We start from the raw sequence: 23,663 nt of genomic DNA, 5'->3' as shown, positions 1-23,663 counted from the left end.
AGAGACACGGGGAGAGAGAGAGAGACACGGGGAGAGACACGGGGTGAGAGAGAGAGACACGGGGAGAGAGAGAGACACGGGGTGAGAGAGAGAGACACGGGGAGAGAGAGAGAGACACGCGGGGTGAGAGAGAGAGACACGGGGTGAGAGAGAGAGACACGGGGAGAGAGAGAGACGCGGGGTGAGAGAGAGAGACACGGGGAGAGACACGGGGAGAGAGAGAGACACGGGGAGAGACACGGGGTGAGAGAGAGAGACACGGGGAGAGAGAGAGAGAGACACGCGGGGTGAGAGAGAGAGACACGGGGTGAGAGAGAGAGACACGGGGAGAGAGAGAGACACGGGGTGAGAGAGAGAGACACGGGGAGAGAGAGAGAGACACACGGGGTGAGAGAGAGAGACGTGGGGTGAGAGAGAGACACGGGGAGAGAGAGAGACACGGGGTGAGAGAGAGAGACACGGGGAGAGAGAGAGACACGGGGTGAGAGAGAGAGACACGGGGAGAGAGAGAGACACGGGGAGAGAGAGAGAGACACACGGGGTGAGAGAGAGAGACGTGGGGTGAGAGAGAGAGACACGGGGAGAGAGAGAGAGAGACACACGGGGTGAGAGAGAGAGACACGGGGTGAGAGAGAGACACGCGGGGTGAGAGAGAGAGACACAGGGAGAGACACGGGGTGAGAGAGAGAGACACGGGGTGAGAGAGAGACACGGGGAGAGAGAGACACGGGAAGAGCCACCAGGTCCTGCAGGGTCCGCACCGTGTGCTGCGGGGAGAGACACGCGGGGTGAGAGAGAGAGACACGGGGAGAGACACGGGGAGAGAGAGAGAGACACGGGGAGAGACACGGGGTGAGAGAGAGAGACACGGGGAGAGAGAGAGACACGGGGTGAGAGAGAGAGACACGGGGAGAGAGAGAGAGACACGCGGGGTGAGAGAGAGAGACACGGGGTGAGAGAGAGAGACACGGGGAGAGAGAGAGACGCGGGGTGAGAGAGAGAGACACGGGAAGAGCCACCAGGTCCTGCAGGGTCCGCACCGTGTGCTGCAGGGAGAGACACGCGGGGTGAGAGAGAGAGACACGGGGAGAGAGAGAGAGAGACACGGGGAGAGACACGGGGTGAGAGAGAGAGACACGGGGAGAGAGAGAGAGACACGGGGTGAGAGAGAGACACGCGGGGTGAGAGAGAGAGACACGGGGTGAGAGAGAGAGACACGGGGAGAGACACGGGGTGAGACACGGGGTGAGAGAGAGAGACACGGGGAGAGAGAGAGAGACACGGGGTGAGAGAGAGAGACACGGGGTGAGAGAGAGAGACACGGGGTGAGAGAGAGACACGCGGGGTGAGAGAGAGAGACACGGGGAGAGACACGGGGTGAGAGAGAGAGACACGGGGTGAGAGAGAGACACGGGGTGAGAGAGAGAGACACGGGGAGAGACACGGGGTGAGAGAGAGAGACACGGGGTGAGAGAGAGACACGGGGTGAGAGAGAGACACGGGGAGAGAGAGACACGGGAAGAGCCACCAGGTCCTGCAGGGTCCGCACCGTGTGCTGCGGGGAGAGACACGCGGGGTGAGAGAGAGAGACACGGGGAGAGAGAGACACGGGGTGAGAGAGAGACACGCGGGGTGAGAGAGAGAGACACGGGGAGAGACACGGGGTGAGAGAGAGAGACACGGGGAGAGAGAGAGAGACACGGGGTGAGAGAGAGAGACACGGGGTGAGAGAGAGAGACACGGGGAGAGACACGGGGTGAGAGAGAGAGACACGGGGAGGGAGACACGGGGTGAGAGAGAGAGACACGGGGTGAGAGAGAGACACGCGGGGTGAGAGAGAGACACGCGGGGTGAGAGAGAGACACGGGGTGAGAGACACGGGGTGAGAGAGAGAGACACGGGGTGAGAGAGAGACACGGGGTGAGAGAGAGACACGGGGTGAGAGAGAGACACGGGGTGAGAGAGAGAGACACGGGGAGAGACACGGGGTGAGAGAGAGAGACACGGGGAGAGACACGGGGTGAGAGAGAGAGACACGGGGAGAGAGAGAGAGACACGGGGAGAGAGAGAGAGACACGGGGAGAGAGAGAGAGACACGGGGAGAGAGAGAGAGACACGGGGAGACAGCGCCACCAGGTCCTCCCACCCCCCCTCCCCCCCCTCTCCCCCCCCCCCCACCTTCTTGGATGAGAAGTGGCGTAGGTGTTCGTCCCGAACGTGTGGGAGCTGCAGGAAGACCGAGCGAGACTCCCACAGGCCCTGCACCAGCATCTGGGACAGCTTCATGCAGGTCTCCACCGTCTGGAGGTGCACCGCGTCTGGCACTGGCACGCACGCACACACAGAGCGAGACACGGAGACACACGGGGAGACACGGGGAGACACGGAGAGTGAGGGAGTGAGTGAGTCAGTGAGTGAGTGAGTCAGTGAGTGAGTCAGTGAGTGAGTGAGTCAGTGAGTGAGTGAGTCAGTGAGTGAGTGAGTCAGTGAGTGAGTGAGTCAGTGAGTGAGTGAGTCAGTGAGTGAGTCAGTGAGTGAGTGTGTGAGTGAGTGTGTGAGTGAGTGAGTCAGTGAGTGAGTCAGTGAGGTCCGGCAAAACAACCCCCTACCTCCTCGCGGTGCCGGACGGGCAACTCTGTCGTGGACAGTGCTGTGGGGGGAGATCCAATTTTGATTGGCTCCTCCCCTCATGGCATATGTGTCCACCACAGGGGCTAAACGGGGGCTCTGGACGGGTGCGAGGGGCTGGTAACCCCTCCACCTTCAATTAATTACCACGAAACCACGAATTAAACTGAAAAATGTAACTAATAAGCTTGTGCCGGAGGCCCCGGGGAGCCAGGCGTCTATGACGTCTCCTGGCCAAACCCCAATTGGCGGAGCCAGGAGATTGAATACCTACCCTCGGGGCTACTCCAGAAACAACGAAAACCCACTACGGGTGGCCACATGGAATGTTCGAACGCTCACTGCAGAGGAGAGGCTGCCACTCCTCTGTCGGGAGCTGGACCGGTACCGCTTGGATCTATGCGGCATTCAGGAGGTCCGGTGGACCGGCTCTGGCTCCTGCCACCATGAGGGGTGGACAGTCCTCTACTCGGGGCAGCAGACTGCCAAACAACAGGGTGTGGGTCTTCTTTTGAACAAAAGAATGAAGGGGGCGTGGGAGCGTGGCGGTGAGGTGTGGGAAGCTGTAAGCCCCAGGCTAGTTTGGGCTCGCCTTCCCATCAACCGGAGGCGAGGAATGGTGGTCGTGGTTACTTATGCCCCCACCGAAGATGAACATCCGTGGAGGGATGCAGGCAAATGCAGGCAAAGCCGATGAGTCAGATGCCTGCTATGACCTCCTGTCACAGGTGCTGGCTAAAGTGGCCCCTCGGGATAGAGTCATCATGTTGGGTGACTTCAATGCCCGAGTTGGTCATGATACTGGCACCTGGTCTGGAGTGATTGGAGGGCATGGGCCAGATCAGCTCAATAACAACGGTAGGAGGCTGCTAGATTTTTGTGCAGCCCATGGGCTTGTAATTACCAACACGCTGTTCCGGCATCGGCGCATCCACACAACATCATGGATGCATGCCGGGTCCAAGCAAGAACATCTGCTGGACTACATAGTGATGGACCAGCGAATGCGAGCCCATGTCCTTGACACCAGGACCTACCGTGGAGCTGATCTGCCCTCTGACCATCGACTAGTCATCTGTAAGATGCGCCTGCCATTCTTCCACTCCGGTGGTGGGTGTACACCCAGGACCCCATTCCAACATAAAGTGGCCTGGTCTCAGTTATCTGATGAAAGTTGCAAGCGAGAATTTCATCATCGCTTGCGGCTGGGATTGGCATCGTCCCCGACTCCTTCTGATGTCGAGGGTAAATGGGCGAGGTTTAGGACTGTGACTCATGCAGCTGCAATGGCTGCTTTGGGTACGCGGTCCAGACCTCCCCAGAGACCCTGGCTGACAGAGGAGGTGTTCAGGATGGTTGAGAAAAAGCGACAGGCCCACTGTCATCGGCTACAGAATCCCACGTCAGAGAATGAGGAGGCTTACCGCAGCCTTCGCTCGGAGGTTCGGAGAGCCGTGAGGCGCTGCAAGGATGGGTGGTGGTCGCGGGTTGCTGAGGAGATGGAGTCTGCCTCAGTGGCCCGTGATCACAAATCTCTATTTAACTCCATCAAAAAAGTAACCTGCAGCGCCACACCTATTACCATCATTAGGGGAAAAAACGGTGATCCAATCTCCGACCCCCAGGAACAGGTTCGCAGATTTGCTGAGCATTTCTGTGAGGTCCTGGGGGAGGGAAAATCCCTCAGCCAGGAAAACATCGTGGCACAAAGTGAGGATGACCCTGCTGAGGCTGCGGTGCCTCAAATATTGGAAGAAGTCACCCCCTGTGAGTGGCTGGCTGAGGTGCCATCTGCTGAGGAAGTATTGAAGGCGATCCGGAGTCTGAGACCAGGAAAGGCAGCGGGCAGAGATGATCTCCCAAGCGAAATGCTCAGGGAGGGTGGCGTTTGTGCACAGACTGCCCTATATGACATCATAACAACAGTCTGGACCACTGGACGGGTTCCGCAGGATTGGAAGGATGCCCTGGTGGTCCCCCTTTTTAAGAAGGGGGACCGCACAGACTGTAACAACTACAGGGGCATCTCACTCCTCAGTGTGCCGGGAAAGGTCCTGGCAAGGATTATTCAGCATCGCCTTGCCAGGCACGCTGAGGAGAGGCTTGCGGAGCCCCAATGCGGTTTCAGGAAAGGGCAGTCCTGCACAGATGCCATATTTTCTGTCCGCCTGCTACAGCAGAGGTGTAGGGAATTCCAACAAGACCTACATCTCTGCTTTATTGACCTGGTCAAGGCCTATGATACCATCAGAAGGCCTGGGCTCTGGGTCGTTCTTCGTGCTTTTGGAGTACCTGACCCTCTGCTCACGATCATTAAGGACCTTCATGATGGTGAGCGGGCCCGGGTAAAACTACGTGGCCGGGAGTCAGAGCCATTCCCTGTACACCTTGGGGTGCGACAGGGATGTCCTCTGGCTCCCACATTATTTAACATCTATTTTGACCACGTAGTTCGTGAAGCCTTCAATAGCTGTACCGGGGGAATCTCCATATGGTACAGATATAATGGGAGGCTAATCGATGCCCGGGTGCGGTCAAGGGATGGCTCCCTATTGCTCAACCACGTTATGTATGCTGATGATTTGGTAATAGCTGCTCAGTCAGAGGAGGAGTTGGAGACGCTGCTGCTGAGACTGGAGCGTGCCACTAAGAGGTGGGGCCTTACCATCAGCCCCACCAAAACTAAGCACCTGCCTGGGTATTTTGTACCATCGGACACTCCACCCCCACAACTCCCAATCGGTGATGGGGCAGATGTGGAGAGAGTGGAGAGTTTCCCATACCTTGGCAGTGTGCTTATGACTGGCTCCAGTTTAACAGCAGAGGTCTCACTCCGAATCAGTCGAGCGGCAATATCTTTTCATCGGTTGCGTAACGCTGTGTGGAAGCTACCTGGTCTGTCGCTCCGCACTAAGCTTCAGGTCTTCTCGGCAACGGTCATTCCCTCCCTTCTCTAAGCTTGCGAAACGTGGACCCCCCTAATGGAACATCTTCGCCGGTTAGAAACATTTAGGCTGGCCTGCCTACGATCCATCCTGGGTTTAACCAGACTGGATTGTGTGAGGAGCTCACAAATCCTTGAAAGATCTGGGCAGGGTCCCATCGGTGAGCTCCTCCGGCAGGCAAGGCTGCGATGGCTGGGTCATGTAGCCCGCATGCCCAGCCACCGCATGCCGAAACAGCTTTTGTTTGGCCGGATTGAGGGGGCTAAGCGGGCGCGGCACGGGCTAGAGAAGAGATGGAGTGATGTGGTACAGGAGGACGTGGCGCTGAGTGGACTTGTCGATGACTGGTACCAGCGGTGTCAAGATCGGCCTCTGTGGAGGAGGCTCGTAAAGGATGCTACTGGGCAGTTGGAGGCAGTCGCCCTCCAACAACAACGGAGGGCGGAGGAGCGACGCTCAGAACAATGAGCGGAGCGCCGGGTGGCTAAAGCACAGCAGGTTGACACAGTAGGGGGCACAGGTGGTGCATCAGCCAGTCATCTCAGTCAGTCGACCCGTGGCACCTGGGTCTGCCCCGTGACCTCCTGCCAGCGGGCGTTCGACACTTCACGTGGCCTCAGGGTGCACATAGCCTGGCACAAGCGTCCTGGTGACGTCACCGCCACTTAGTGGCGAATGGCGGTTGTTGTTGTTGTGAGTGAGTCAGTGAGTGAGTGGGTGAGTGAGTGGGTGAGTGAGTGAGTGAGTCAGTGAGTGAGTGGTGAGTGAGTCAGTGAGTGAGTCAGTGAGTGAGTTAGTGAGTCAGTGAGTGAGTCAGTGAGTGAGTGAGTCAGTGAGTGAGTCAGTGAGTGAGTTAGTGAGTCAGTGAGTGAGTGAGTGAGTCAGTGAGTGTGAGTGAGTGGGTGAGTGAGTGAGTGTGTGAGTGAGTGAGTCAGTGAGTCAGTGGGTGAGTGAGTCAGTGAGTGAGTCAGTGAGTGTGTGAGTCAGTGAGTGAGTGAGTCAGTGAGTGAGTCAGTGAGTGAATGAGTGAGTCAGTGAGTGAGTGAGCGAGCGAGTCAGTGAGTGAGTGAGTCAGTGAGTGAGTCAGTGAGTGAGTCAGTGAGTGAGTCAGTGAGTGAGAGAGTGAGTCAGTGAGTGAGTGAGTCAGTGAGTGAGTGAGTCAGTCAGTGAGTGAGTGAATCAGTGAGTCAGTGAGTGAGTCAGTGAGTGAGTGAGTCAGTGAGTCAGTGAGTGAGTGAGTCAGTGAGTGTGTGAGTGAGTGAGTCAGTGAGTGAATCAGTGAGTGAGTGGTGAGTGAGTGTGTGAGTGAGTCAGTGAGTGAGTGAGTGAGTCAGTGAGTGAGTGAGTGAGTCAGTGTGTGAGTGAGTCAGTGAGTGAGTCAGCGAGTGAGTCAGTGAGTGAGTCAGTGAGTGAGTCAGTGAGTGAGTCAATGAGCGAGTGAGTGAGAGAGTGAGTCAGTGAGTGAGTCAGTGAGCGAGTGAGTCAGTGAGCGAGTGAGTCAGTGAGTGAGTGAGTCAGTGAGTGAGTCAGTGAGTGAGTGAGTCAGTGAGTGAGTCAGTGAGTGAGTCAGTGAGCGAGTGAGAGTGAGTCAGTGAGCGAGTGAGAGAGTGAGTCAGTGAGTGAGTCAGTGAGTGAGTCAGTGAGTGAGTGAGTGAGTCAGTGAGTGAGTCAGTGAGTCAGTGAGTGAGTGAGTGAGTCAGTGAGCGAGTGTGTGAGTGAGTCAGTGAGTGAGTGAGTGAGTCAGTGAGTGAGTGAGTCAGTGTGTGAGTGAGTCAGTGAGTCAGTGAGTGAGTGAATCAGTGAATGAGTGAGTGAATGAGTGAGTCAGTGAGTGAATGAGTCAGTGAATGAGCGAGTGAGTGAGTCAGTGAGTGAGTCTCTTACTGCCCCGGTATCTGCCAGCCTGAATGAGCTGCCAGCTGATGCTGATCATCTCCTGCAGCAGCGCCGGGCAGCGGCACAACACAAACTGGCGATCTGCACAACAACAACAACCACAACAACCACAACAACAACCACAGCATCAACCACAGCATCAACCACAACAACCACAACAACAACCACAACAACCACAACAACAACCACAGCATCAACCACAACAACAACCACAACAACCACAGCATCAACAACCACAACAACCACAACAACCACAACCACAGCATCAACCACAACATCCCCTGTGTCTCTCTCTCTCCCCGTGTCTCTCTCTCATCCCCCGTGTCTCTCTCTCTCCCCGTGTCTCTCTCTCTCCCCGTGTCTCTCTCCCCGTGTCTCTCCCCGTGTCTCTCTCTCTCCCCGTGTCTCTCTCCCCGTGTCTCTCTCTCCGTGTCTCTCTCCCCGTGTCTCTCTCTCCCCGTGTCTCTCCCCCCCGTGTCTCTCTCTCCCCGTGTCTCTCTCTCCCCGTGTCTCTCCCCCCGTGTCTCTCCTCCCCGTGTCTCTCTCTCCCCGTGTCTCTCTCCCCCCGTGTCTCTCTCTCCCCGTGTCTCTCTCTCCCCGTGTCTCTCTCTCCATGTCTCTCTCTCCCCGTGTCTCTCTCTCTCCCCGTGTCTCTCTCTCCCCGTGTCTCTCTCTCCCCGTGTCTCTCTCCCCCCGTGTCTCTCTCCCCGTGTCTCTCTCCCCCCGTGTCTCTCTCTCCCCCTGTCTCTCTCTCCCCGTCTCTCTCCCCCCGTGTCTCTCTCTCCCCGTGTCTCTCTCTCCCCGTGTCTCTCTCCCCCCGTGTCTCTCTCCCCGTGTCTCTCTCTCCCCGTGTCTCTCTCCCCCCGTGTCTCTCCTCCCCGTGTCTCTCTCTCCCCGTGTCTCTCCCCCCCGTGTCTCTCTCTCCCCGTGTGTCTCTCCTCCCCGTGTCTCTCTCTCCCCGTGTCTCTCTCTCCCCGTGTCTCTCTCTCCCCGTGTCTCTCTCTCCCCGTGTCTCTCTCTCCCCGTGTCTCTCCCCCCCCGTGTCTCTCTCCCCGTGTCTCTCTCCCCCCGTGTCTCTCTCTCCCCCTGTCTCTCTCTCCCCGTCTCTCTCCCCCCGTGTCTCTCTCTCCCCGTGTCTCTCTCTCCCCGTGTCTCTCTCCCCCCGTGTCTCTCTCCCCCCGTGTCTCTCTCCCCGTGTCTCTCTCCCCCGTGTCTCTCCTCCCCGTGTCTCTCTCTCCCCGTGTCTCTCTCTCCCCGTGTCTCTCCCCCCCCGTGTCTCTCTCTCCCCGTGTCTCTCCCCCTCCGTGTCTCTCCCCCCGTGTCTCTCTCTCCCCGTGTCTCTCTCCCCCCGTGTCTCTCTCCCCCCGTGTCTCACCCTTCTCCAGCGTGGATGCAGGCAGGGTGATGCGTGATAGGTGGGCGTGGATCAGGGCCCGTGCCTTCACGCTGTACGGGTAGCAGAGCGGCTGTTCCCGGTTGCCCTCAGCAACTCCACCCAGCTCCTTGATCAGCTGAGACACACACAGACACACACACAGACACACACACACAGACACACACACACAGACACACACACACAAACACACACACACACAAACACACACACACAGACACAGACAGACACACACAGACACACACAGACAGTGTGATGAGTCTGTGGGTCTCTGTGTGGTGAGTCTGTGGGTCTCTGTGTGGTGAGTCTGTGGGTCTCTGTGTGGTGAGTCTGTGGGTCTCTGTGTGGTGAGTCTGTGGGTGTCTGTGGGTGGTTGTTGTGATTGTTGTTGTGGTTGTTGTAGTTGTTGTAGTTGTAGTTGTTGTAGTTGTTGTGGTTGTTGTTGTGGTTGTTGTTGTTGTTGTGGTTGTTGTAGTTGTTGTGGTTGTTGTAGTTGTAGTTGTTGTTGTGGTTGTGGTTGTTGTTGTGGTTGTTGTGGTTGTTGTAGTTGTTGTTGTTGTTGTGGTTGTTGTAGTTCTTGTAGTTGTTGTGGTTGTTGTGGTTGTAGTTGTAGTGGTTGTTGTTGTTGTTGTGGTGGTTGTTGTTGTGGTTGTTGTTGTAGTTGTTGTGGTAGTAGTGGTTGTAGTTGTTGTGGTTGTTGTTGTTGTAGTGGTTGTTGTTGTTGTGGTTGTTGTTGTAGTTGTTGTAGTTGTAGTAGTAGTGGTTGTAGTTGTTGTTGTGGTTGTTGTAGTTGTTGTGGTAGTGGTTGTTGTTGTTGTGGTTGTTGTAGTTGTTGTGGTTGTTGTTGTGCTACCTGTGGGACTTCGACGTCATCCTCAGGCCTCATAGGGGCTTCTTTGTTGTGGTAGCGGCAAAACTCGCAGCTGGCTCCAAGAATCATGACAACTCCTACACAATAACAAAACAACAACAATCACTCCTACACAACAACAACACAACAACAACAATAATCACTCCTACACGACCACAACCACCACAACAACAACAATCACTCCTACACCACCACAACCACCACAACAACACAACAACAACAACAATCACTCCTACACCATAACAACAACATCAACAAAAACATCAACAACAATCACTCCTACACAACAACAACCACCACAACAACAACAATCACTCCTACACAACAACAATCACTCCTACACCACAACAACAATAACAACAATCACTCCTACACAACAACAACACAACAATCACTCCTACACCACAACAATCACTCCTAGACCACAACAACACCACAACAACAACCACTCCTACACCACAACAACAATCACTCCTACACCACAACAATCACCCCTACACCACAACAACGCCTGAACAACAACAATCACTCCTACACAACAACAACACAACAACAATCACTCCTACACCACAACAACACCACAACAACAACCACTCCTACACAACAACAAGAACTACAACATCAACAACAATCACTCCTACACAACAACAACACAACAACAATCACTCCTACACCATAACAACAACAACAACAACAATCACTCCTACACCACCACAACAACAATCACTCCTACACCACCACAACAACAACAATCACTCCTACACCACCGCAACAACAACCACAATCACTCCTACACCACAACAACAACAACCACCACCATCAACAACACCACAACAACAACCACCACATCAACAACAAAAACCACCATCAACAATACCACAACCACCACCATCAACAACACCACGACAGCAACAACAACAACCACTCCTACACCATAACAACAACCACCACCATCAACAACCACCACAACAACAACCACCATTAACAACAACCACCACCATAATCAACAATACCACAACCACCACCATCAACAACACCACAACAACAACAACAACCACCATCATAAACAACAACCACCACCATCACCAACACCACAACCACGACCACCATCAACAACCAACACCACCAACTACAACAACACCACCACCACAACCACCATCATCATCAACAACCACCATCATCAACAACACCACAACCACCATCAACAACACCACAACCACCACCATCAACAACACCATAACAACAACCACCATTATCAACAACAACCACCATCAACAACACCACCACCAACAACAACACCACAACAACAACCACCATCATCATCAACAACCACCATCAACAACACCACCACAACAACAACCATCATCATCAACAACAACCAACATCAACAACACCACCACCATCAGCAAAACCACCACAACAACAACAACCACCATCATCATCAACAACAACCACCATCAACAACACCACCACCATCATGAACAACAACACCACAACCACCATCATCAACAACAACCACCATCATCAACACCACAACCACCATCAACAACAACCACCATCAACAACAACACCACAACAACAACAACCACCATCATCATCAACCACCACAACAACAACCACCATCATCATCAACAACAACACCACAACCACCATCATCAACAACAACCACCATCAACAACACCACCACAATCATGAACAACACCACAACCACCATCATCATCAACAACAACCACCATCATCATCAACAACCATCAACAACACCACAACAACAACCACCATTAACAACAACCACCACCATAATCAACAATACCACAACCACCACCATTAACAACACCACAACAACAACCACCACCATCATAAACAACCACCACCAACACCACAACCACGACCACCATCAACAACCACCAACTAAAACAACACCACCACCACAACCACCATCATCATCAACAACCACCATCATCAACAACACCACAACCACCATCAACAACACCACAACCACCACCATCAACAACACCATAACAATCACCATTATCATCAACAACCACCATCAACAATACCACCGCCAACAACAACACCACAACAACAACAACCATCATCATCAACAACCACCATCAACAACAACACCACAACAACAACCACCATCAACAACAACACCACAACAACAACAACCACCATCATCATCAACAACCACCATCAACAACACCATAACAACAACCACAACAACCACCATCATAAACAACCACCACCATCACCAACACCACAACCACGACCACCATCAACAACCACCACCACCAACTACAACAACACCACCACCACAACAACAACAACCAACATCAACAACACCACAACAACAACAACCACCATCACCAACAACAACCACCATCAACAACACCACCACCATCAACAACAACCACCATCATGAACAACAACACCACAACCACCATCATCATCAACAACCACCATCATCAACAACACCACAACCACCATCAACAACAACACCACCATCAACAACACCACCACAACAACAACCAGCATCATCAACAACCACCATCAACAACAACACCACCACCATCAACAACAACACCACAACAACAACCACCATCATCATCAACAACCACCATCAACAACACCACAACAACAACCACCACAACAACAACAACCACCATCATCATCAACCACCACAACAACAACCACCATCATCATCAACAACACCACAACCACCATCATCAACAACAACCACCATCAACAAAACCACAACCATCAACAACAACACCACAACAACAACCACCATCATCATCAACAACCACAATCAACAACACCACAACAACAACCACCATCATCATCAACAACCACCATCAACAACACCACCACCACAACAACCATCATCATCAACAACAACAACCACCACAACAACAAGACCACCACCATCATGAACAACAACACCACAACCACCATCATCATCAAAAACCACCACCACCAACCACCAGAACCACCACCATCAACAACCACCACAACAACCATCAACAACCACCACAACAACCATCATCAATATCAACCACCGCAACGACCACTAGTGTAGTGTATAGTGTAGTGTATAGTATAGTGTATAGTGTAGTGTATAGTGTAGTGTATAGTGTAGTGTATAGTGTATAGTGTAGTGTATAGTGTAGTGTATAGTGTAGTGTGTAGTGTAGTAGTGTATAGTGTAGTGTATAGTGTAGTGTATAGTGTAGTGTATAGTGTAGTGTATAGTGTAGTGTAGTGTATAGTGTAGTGTATAGTGTAGTGTAGTGTATAGTGTAGTGTATAGTGTAGTGTATAGTGTATAGTGTAGTGTATAGTGTCGTGTATAGTGTAGTGTATAGTGTAGTGTATAGTGTAGTAGTGTATAGTGTAGTGTATAGTGTAGTAGTGTATAGTGTAGTGTATAGTGTAGTAGTGTATAATGTAGTGTATAGTGTAGTGTATAGTGTAGTGTATAGTGTAGTGGATAGTGTAGTGTATAGTGTAGTGTGTAGTGTATAGTGTAGTGTATAGTGTAGTGTATAGTGTAGTGTATAGTGTAGTGTGTAGTGTAGTGTATAGTGTAGTGTGTAGTGTAGTGTGTAGTGTAGTAGTATATAGTGTAGTAGTGTATAGTGTAGTGTATAGTGTAGTGTGTAGTGTATAGTGTAGTGTATAGTGTAGTGTATAGTATAGTGTATAGTGTAGTGTATAGTGTAGTGTATAGTGTAATGTGTAGTGTAGTAGTGTATAGTGTAGTGTATAGTGTAGTGTATAGTGCAGTGTGTAGTGTATAGTGTAGTGTATAGTGTAGTGTATAGTGTAATGTGTAGTGTAGTAGTGTATAGTGTAGTGTATAGTGTATAGTGTAGTGTATAGTGTAGTGTATAGTGTAGTGTATAGTGTAGTGTATAGTGTAGTGTATAATGTAGTGTATAGTGTAGTGTAGTATATAGTGTAGTGTATAGTGTAGTGTGTAGTGTATAGTGTATAGTGTAGTGTATAGTGTAGTGTATAGTGTCGTGTATAGTGTAGTGTATAGTGTAGTAGTGTATAGTGTAGTGTATAGTGTAGTAGTGTATAGTGTAGTGTATAGTGTAGTAGTGTATAATGTAGTGTATAGTGTAGTGTATAGTGTAGTGTGTAGTGTATAGTGTAGTGTATAGTGTAGTGTATAGTGGATAGTGTAGTGTGTAGTGTATAGTGTAGTGTATAGTGTAGTGTATAGTGTAGTGTATAGTGTAGTGTATAGTGTAGTGTATAGTGTAGTGTGTAGTGTAGTGTATAGTGTAGTGTGTAGTGTAGTGTGTAGTGTAGTAGTGTATAGTGTAGTAGTGTATAGTGTAGTGTATAGTGTAGTGTGTAGTGTATAGTGTAGTGTATAGTGTAGTATATAGTGTATAGTGTAGTGTATAGTGTAGTGTATAGTGTAGTGTAAAGTGTAGTGTGTAGTGAATAGTGTAGTGTATAGTGCAGTGTATAGTGTAGTGTATAGTGTAGTGTAGTGTATAGTGTAGTGTATAGTGTAGTGTATAGTGCAGTGTGTAATGTATACTGTAGTGTATAGTGTAGTGTAAAGTGTAGTGTAAAGTGTAGTGTATAGTGTAGTGTGTAGTGTAGTGTGTAGTGTAGTGTATAGTGTAGTGTGTAGTGTGTAGTGTAGTGTATAGTGTAGTAGTGTATAGTGTAGTGTGTAGTGTAGTGTGTAGTGTATAGTGTAGTGTAGTGTATAGTGTAGTGTATAGTGTGTAGTGTATAGTGTAGTGTATAGTGTAGTGTATAGTGTAGTGTAGTGTATAGTGTAGTGTATAGTGTAGTGTATAGTGTAGTGTATAGTGTAGTGTATAGTGTAGTGTGTAGTGTAGTGTGTAGTGTATAGTATAGTGTAGTGTATAGTGTAGTGTGTAGTGTAGTGTGTAGTGTAGTGTAGTGGATGCTCACTCTTGGTGTTGACGCAGCGATTGCGACTCAGGAAGAAGGCGTAGAGCTGAGTGGTGCTGAGCAGAATCTGCTCCCCGCTGTAGCGGATGGAGCGGTACCACCACACCCCCTGCGGGGACAGAGACACGGGGGGACAGAGACACGGGGAGAGAGAGACACACGGGGAGAGAGAGAGACACGGGGAGAGAGACACGGGGAGAGAGACACGGGGAGAGTGAGACACGGGGATAGAGAGACACAGGGAGAGAGACACGGGGAGAGAGAGACACGGGGGGACAGAGACACGGGGAGAGAGACACGGGGGGAGAGACACGGGGGGAGAGACACGGGGAGACAGAGACGGGGGAGAGAGACACGGGGTGACAGAGACACAGGGAGAGAGAGACACGGGGAGAGAGAGACACAGTGGGTATGGCGATTGTGGTGGTAGTGGTTGTGGTGATTGTGGTGGTAGTGGTTGTGGTGATTGTGGTGATTGTGGTTGTGGTGGTTGTGGTGATTGTGGTGGACAAGTGAGTGAGTCTGCGGTATTCCTCACCACCACTGAAGGCAGGATAACCATGAACGCCAACCCATAGACAGCGAGAACCTGCAACACAATCACAAACAGACACACACACATTGACACACACAACAACAACCGCCATTCGCCACTAAGTGGCGGTGACGTCACCACGACGCTTGTGCCAGGCCATGTGCACCTTGAGGCCACGTGAAGTGTCGAACGCCCGCGGGCAGGAGGTCACGGGGCAGACCCAGGTGCCACGGGTCGACTGAGATGACTGGCTGATGCACCACCTGTGCCCCCTACTGTGCCAACCTGCTGTGCTTTAGCCACCCGGCACTCCGCTCGTTGTTGTGAGCGTCGCTCCTCCGCCCTCCGTTGTTGTTGGAGGGCGACTGCCTCCAACTGCCCAGTAGCGTCCTTCACGAGCCTCCTCCACAGAGGCCGATCTTGACACCGCTGGTATCAGTCATCGGCAAGTCCACTCAGCTCCACGTCCTCCTGTACCACATCACTCCATCTCTTCTCTAGCCCATGCTGCGCCCGTTTAGCCCCCTCGATCCGGCCGAACAAAAGCTGTTTCGGCATGCGGTGGCTGGGCATGCGGGCTACATGACCCAGCCATCGCAGCCTTCCCCGCCGGAGGAGCTCACCGATGGGACCTTGCCCAGATCTTTCAAGGATTTGTGAGCTCCTCACACAATCCAGTCTGGTTAAACCCAGTATGGAGTGTAGGCAGGCTAGCCTAAATGATTCTAACCGGCGAAGATGTTCCATTAGGAGGGTCCACGTTTCGCAAGCGTAGAGAAGGGAGGGAATGACCGTGGCTGAGAAGACCTGAAGCTTAGTGCGGAGCGACAGACCAGGTAGCTTCCACACAGCGTTACGCAACCGATGAAAAGATATTGCCGCTCGACTGATTCGGAGTGAGACCTCTGCTGTTAAACTGGAGCCAGTCATAAGCACACTGCCCAGGTATGGGAAACTCTCCACTCTCTCCACAACTGCCCCATCACCGATTGGGAGTTGTGGGGGTGGAGTGTCCGATGGTACATAATACCCAGGCAGGTGCTTAGTTTTGGTGGGGCTGATGCTAAGGCCCCATCTCTTAGTGGCATGCTCCAGTCTCAGCAGCAGCGTCTTCAACTCCTCCTCTGAATGAGCAGCTATGACCAAATCATCGGCATACATAACGTGGTTGACCAATAGGGAGCCATCCCTTGACCGCACCCGGGCATCGATCAGCCTCCCATTATATCTGTACCATATGGAGATTCCCCCGGTACAGCTATTGAAGGCTTCAGGAACTACGTGGTCAAAATAGATGTTAAATAATGTGGGAGCCAGAGGACATCCCTGTCGCACCCCAAGGTGTACAGGGAATGGCTCTGACTCCCGGCCATGTAGTTTTACCCAGGCCCGCTCACCATCATGAAGGTCCTTAATGATCGTGAGCAGAGGGTCAGGGACTCCGAAAGCACGAAGAACAACCCAGAGCCCAGGACTACTGATGGTATCATAGGCCTTGACCAGGTCAATAAAGCAGAGATGTAGGCCTTGCTGGAATTCCCTACACCTCTGCTGTAGCAGACGGACAGGAAATATGGCATCTGTGCAGGACCGCCCTTTCCAGAAACTGCATTGGGGCTCCGCAAGCCTCTCCTCAGCGTGCCTGGCAAGGCGATGTTGAATAATCCTTGCCAGGACCTTTCCCGGCACACTGAGGAGTGAGATGCCCCTGTAGTTGTTACAGTCTGTGCGGTCCCCCTTCTTAAAGAGGGGGACCACCAGGGCACCATTCCAATCCTGCTGAACCCGTCCAGTGGTCCAGACTGTTGTTATGATGTCATATAGGGCAGTCTGTGCACAAACGCCACCCTCCCTCAGCATTTCGCTTGGGAGATCATCTCTGCCCGCTGCCTTTCTGGTCTCAGACTCTGGATCGCCTTCAGTACTTCCTCAACAGATGGCACCTCAGCCAGCCACTCACAGGGGGTGACTACTTTGTCCAATATTTGAGGCACCGCAGCCTCAGCAGGGCCATCCCCACTTTGTGCCACGATGTTTTCCAGGCTGAGAGATTTCCGCTCCCCCAAGACCTCACAGAAATGCTCAGCAAATCTGCAAACCTGTTCCTGGGGGTCGGAGATTGGATCACCGTTCTTTCCCCTAATGATGGTAATAGGTGTGGCGCTGCAGGTTACTTTTTTGATGGAGTTAAATAGAGATTTGTGATCACGGGCCACTGAGGCAGACTCCATCTCCTCAGCAACCCGCGACCACCACCCATCCTTGCAGCGCCTCACGGCTCTCCGAACTTCCGAGCGAAGGCTGCGGTAAGCCTCCTCATTCTCTGACGTGGGATGCTGTAGACGATGAGATTGGGCCTGTCGCTTTTTCTCAGCCAGGGTCTCTGGGGAGGTCTGGATCGTGTATCCAAAGCAGCCATTGCAGCTGCATGAGCCACAGTCCTAAACCTCGCCTATTTACCCTCGACATCAGGAGGCGTGAGGGACGATGCCAACCCCAGCCACAAGCGATGATAAAATTCTCGCTTGCAACTTTCATCAGCTAACTGAGACCAGGCCACTTTAGGTTTGAATGGGGTCCTGGGTGTACACCCACCACCGGAGTGGAAGAATGGGCGGCGCATCTTACAGATGACAAGTCGATGGTCAGCGGGCAGATCAGCTCCACGGTAGGTCCTGGTGTCAAGGACATGGGCCCGCATCCGCTGGTCCGTCACTATGTAGTCCTACAGATGTTCTTGCTTGGACCCGGCATGCATCCGTGATGTTGTGTGGATGCGCCGATGCCGGAACAGCGCGTTGGTAATTACAAGCCCATGAGCTGCACAAAAATCTAGCAGCCTCCTGCCGTTGTTATTGAGCTGATCCGGCCCATGCCCTCCAATCACTCCAGACCAGGTGCCAGCATCATGACCAACTCGGGCATTGAAGTCACCCAACATGATGACTCTATCCCGAGGGCCCACTTTAGCCGGCACCTGTGACAGGTCTTACCAGCATGGAATTTTTCTGATCCACGATCCAAGCAGGTAGTGCAATTCCAAAGCTCATCGCTACAGAGACACGGGGGGAGGGGCGAGACACAGGCGGAGAGAGACACGGGGTGAGAGAGACACGGGGAGAGAGAGACATGGGGAGAGAGACACGGGGGGAGAGAGACACGGTGAGAGAGAGACACGGGGAGAGAGACACGGGGAGAGAGACATGGGCGGAGAGAGACACGGGGGGAGAGAGACATGGGGGAAGAGAGAGACACGTGGAGAGAGACACGTGGAGAGAGACACGGGGAGAGAGAGACACGGGGAGAGAGAGACACGGGGAGAGAGAGACACGGGGAGAGAGAGACATGGGGGGAGAGAGACACGGGGAGAGAGACACGGGGAGACAGAGACACGGGGAGAGAGAGACACGGGGAGAGAGAGACACGGGGGGAGAGAGACACGGGGACAGAGAGACACGGTGAGAGAGAGACATGGGGAGAGAGACACGGGGAGAGAGACACGGAGAGAGAGAGAGACACGGGGAGAGAGAGACACGGGGAGAGAGAGACGGGGAGAGAGACACGGGGAGAGAGACATGGGGAGAGAGAGACACGGGGAGAGAGAGACACGGGGAGAGAGAGACACGGGGAGAGAGAGACACGGGGAGAGAGAGACACGGTGAGAGAGAGACACGCGGAGAGACACGGGGAGAGAGAGACACGGGGTGAGAGAGACACGGGGAGAGAGAGACACGGGGAGAGAGAGACATGGAGAGAGACACACGGAGAGAGAGACACGGGGAGGGAGAGACACGGGGAGAGAGACACGGGGGACAGAGAGAGAGAGACACGGAGAGAGAGACACAGAGAGAGAGACACGGAGAGAGAGACACGGGGAGAGAGACACGGGGAGAGAGATACGGGGAGAGAGAGACACGGGGAGAGAGAGACACGGGGTGAGAGAGACACGGGGAGAGAGAGACACGGGGAGAGAGAGACACGGAGAGAGAGACACGGAGAGACACGGAGAGAGAGACACGGGGAGGGAGAGACACGGGGAGAGAGACACGGGGGACAGAGAGAGAGAGACACGGAGAGAGAGACACGGAGAGAGAGACACGGAGAGACAGACACGGGGAGAGAGACACGGGGAGAGAGATACGGGGAGAGAGAGACACGGGGAGAGAGAGACAAGGGGAGAGAGACATGGCGCTGTGTTAACATTTCATAGTGGTTGTATTTGTGGTGGTTGTCATGGTGGTGGTGGTTGTGGTGGTGGTGGTGGTTGTGGTGGTGGTTGTAATGGTGGTTGTGGTGGTAGTGGTGGTAGTGGTGGTGGTGGTTGTGGTGGTGGTAGTTGTGGTGGTTGCGGTAGTTGTTGTGGTTGTGGTGTTGGTTGTGGTGGTGGTGGTACCTTGGGGTCCGTCTGGGTGTCCGTATTTATCCCAGTTCTCTTTCGACTGCGAATCTGTGAGCCTGAGCAACAACATCAACAACAACATCAACAACAACATCAACAACAACATCAACAACATCATCAACAACAACATCAACATCATCAACAACAACATCAACAACATCATCAACATCATCATCAACATCAACAACATCATCAACAACATCAACAACATCATCAACAACAACATCATCATCATCAACAACATCAACATCATCAACAACATCATCAACAACATCAACATCATCAACATCAACAACATCATCATCAACATCATCAACATCATCAACATCAACAACATCATCAACAACATCAACAACATCAACATCACTATCACTAACATCAACACTACCATCATCACTAACATCACTATCAACATCATCACTACCATCATCATCACCACCATCATCATCACCATCAACATCACTACCATCATCACTACCATCATCACAACCACCATCATCACTACCATCATCATCACCACCAACATCAACATCACTACCATCATCATCACTACCATGATCATCACTACCATCATCATCACCACCATCATCACCACCATCAACATCACTACCATCACCACTACCATCATCACCACCATCAACATCACCACCATCATCATCACTACAATCATCATCACTAACATCACCACCATCCTCATCACCACAATCAACATCACCACCATCATCATCACTACCATCATCATCACTACCATCATCATCACTACCATCATCATCACTACCATCATCATCACTACCATCATCATCAACACCAACATCAACATCACGACCATCATCATCACTACCATAATCATTACCATCATCATCATCACCACCACCATCATCAGCACCACCACCATCATCATCATCAACATCACCACCACCATCATCAACATCACCACCAGGATCATCAGCAACACCACCATCATCAGCACCACCACCACCATCATGACCACCATCAACATCACCACCATCACCACCATCATCATCACCACCATCAACATCACCACCACCATCAACATCACCACCACCATCATCACCACCATCAACATCACCACCACCACCATCATCATCATCAGCACCACCACCACCATAATCATCACCACCATCAACATCATCACTACCACCACCATCATCACCACCACCACCAACATCAACATCACTACCATCATCATCACTACCATAATCATCACCATCATCACCACCACCATCATCACCACCACCATCATCACCACCATCATCATCACCACCATCATCATCATCACCACCATCCTCATCATCACCACCATCAACATCATCACCATCAATATCACCACCATCAACATCACCATCATCATCACCACCATCATCAACATCACCACCATCTCAACCACCACCACAAGACAAAGGTCCCCCATGTAGCCTGTGACAGACTGTAGGGGCAAGTGCAGTTAGTGAGTAGCAGTGCCTATGAAGGCTACCGGCACTGTGGCAACACACAGAGGGGGTGGGTGGCCAGCACCACCACGCCCGGCCGCCTTTGTCTCTCCCCCAGCGCTAGCGATGTTCACTACACCACCACCGCTACATCACCACCACCACCACACCACTACTACACCATCACCGCTACACCACCATACCACTACTATACCACCACCACTACCACTACTACACCACTACTACACCACCACCACTACTACCCCACTACTACCCCACCACTTCACCACCACCACTACACCACCACCACTACTACCACACCACCACTACACCACCACTACCACTACTACACCACTACCACACCACCACCACTACCACTACACCACCACTACCACACCACTACTACACCACCACTACACCACCACTACTACACCACTACTGCTACACCACCACACCACTACTACACCACCACCACCACACCACCACCATCACACCACTACTACACCACCACCACCACACCACCACCATCACACCACTACTACACCACCACCACCACTACACCACCACTACTACACCACCACACCACTACTACACCACCACTACTACACCACCACACCACTACTACACCACTACTACACCACCACCACTACACCACCACCACCACTACTACACCACCACCACCACCACCACACCACTACTACACCACCACCACTACACCACCACTACCACACCACTACACCACCACCACTACACCACTACACCACCACCACTACACCACTACCACCCCACCACTACTACACCACTACTACACCACTACTCCACCACCACCACTACCACCACTACACCACCACCACCCCACCACTACTACCCCACCACCACCACCACACCACTACTACACCACCACTACACCACCACTACACCACCACTACCACACCACTACTACACCACCACCGCTACACCACCACCACGACACCACCACCACTACTACACCACCACCACTACACCACCACTACCACACCACTACTACACCACCACCACTACACCACCACACCACCACCACACCACCACCACCACCACACCACCGCTACACCAACACTACATCACCACCACTACACCACACACTACTACACTACACACACTACTACACTACACACTACTACACTACACACACTACACTATACACTACACTATACACTACACTATACACTATACTCCACTATACACTATACTCCACTATACACTATACTCCACTATACACTATACTCCACTATACACTACAGGACACACTACTACACACTATACACTACACTATACACTACAGTATACACTACACTATACACTCCACTATACACTATACTCCACTATACACTACAGTACACACTATACTACACTACACACAGACACACACACTCAACTACACTCACAGGAGCACACGGACACACAGAGACATTGAGACACGGGGACATTGAGACATTGAGACACTGAGACATTGAGACACGGGGACATTGAGACACTGAGACACTGGGACACTGAGACACGGGGACACTGAGACACGGGGACACTGAGACACGGGGACACTGAGACACTGAGACACGGGGACACTGAGACACGGGGACACGGGGACACTGAGACATTGAGACACTGAGACACGGGGACACAGAGACATTGAGACACGGGGACACGGGGACATTGAGACATTGAGACATTGAGACACTGAGACATTGAGACATTGAGACACGGGGACACTGAGACACGGGGACACTGAGACACGGACACACAGAGACACGGGGACATTGAGACATTGATACACGGGGACATTGATACACGGGGATATTGAGACATTGAGACACTTAGACACGGGGACACAGAGACATTGAGACACGGGGACACGGGGACACTGAGACATTGAGACACGGGGACACTGAGACACGGGGACACTGAGACATTGAGACACGGGGACACTGAGACACGGGGATATTGAGACATTGAGACATTGAGACACGGGGACACAGGGACATTGAGACATTGAGACATAGACACACGGACACACTGAGACACGGGGACACTGAGACAAGGACACACTGAGACACGGCCACACAGACACACGGACACACAGACACACAGGGACACGGGGACACTGAGACACGGACACACGGACACACGGACACACAGAGACACGGGGACACTGAGACACGGACACACGGACACACTGAGACACGGACACACAGACACACGGACACACAGACACACGGGGTGTCTCACGTCTCGTAAGCTTTCACGATCCTCATAAAGGCCACCGGATCTCCTCCCTTGTCCGGGTGACTGCGAAGCGACAGCTGGTGGAACTGTCTCCGTACGTCACTCACGTTGGCTCCCTAACGTCAACAACATCAACAACAACAACATCATCATCAACACCATCAACAACAACATCAACAACATCATCAACATCAACAACATCATCAACATCAACAACATCATCAACATCAACATCATCAACATCATCAACATCAACAACATCACTCACGTTGGCTCCCTAACGTCAACAACATCAACAACATCATCAACATCAACATCATCAACAACATCATCACTTACATT

General features: G+C 52.0%; 1 protein-coding gene across 1 annotated transcript in view; it reads right to left on the bottom strand.

Annotated features, from left to right (window-relative positions):
• SEC63 (SEC63 protein translocation regulator) overlaps positions 1-23,663 on the bottom strand; it is a 100,536-nt gene that overhangs the window by 42,573 nt on the left and 34,300 nt on the right. Inside the window, exons 4-12 of the mRNA XM_076054426.1 lie at positions 23,325-23,437; positions 19,606-19,667; positions 18,206-18,264; positions 15,216-15,266; positions 14,678-14,786; positions 9,716-9,810; positions 8,845-8,980; positions 7,458-7,550; positions 2,179-2,324 (exon numbers count right to left, since the gene is read on the bottom strand). Of these exons, the coding sequence (XP_075910541.1) occupies positions 2,179-2,324; positions 7,458-7,550; positions 8,845-8,980; positions 9,716-9,810; positions 14,678-14,786; positions 15,216-15,266; positions 18,206-18,264; positions 19,606-19,667; positions 23,325-23,437 (864 nt within the window). The remainder of the gene's footprint in view (positions 1-2,178; positions 2,325-7,457; positions 7,551-8,844; positions 8,981-9,715; positions 9,811-14,677; positions 14,787-15,215; positions 15,267-18,205; positions 18,265-19,605; positions 19,668-23,324; positions 23,438-23,663) is intronic.

Source organism: Petromyzon marinus, chromosome 66 (assembly GCF_048934315.1).
Source record: "Petromyzon marinus isolate PM22_M1 ecotype Great Lakes invasive population chromosome 66, UKy_Petmar_22M1.pri1.0, whole genome shotgun sequence".
NCBI lineage: Eukaryota > Metazoa > Chordata > Hyperoartia > Petromyzontiformes > Petromyzontidae > Petromyzon > Petromyzon marinus.
This window is presented reverse-complemented; position numbering and strand designations above follow the sequence as displayed.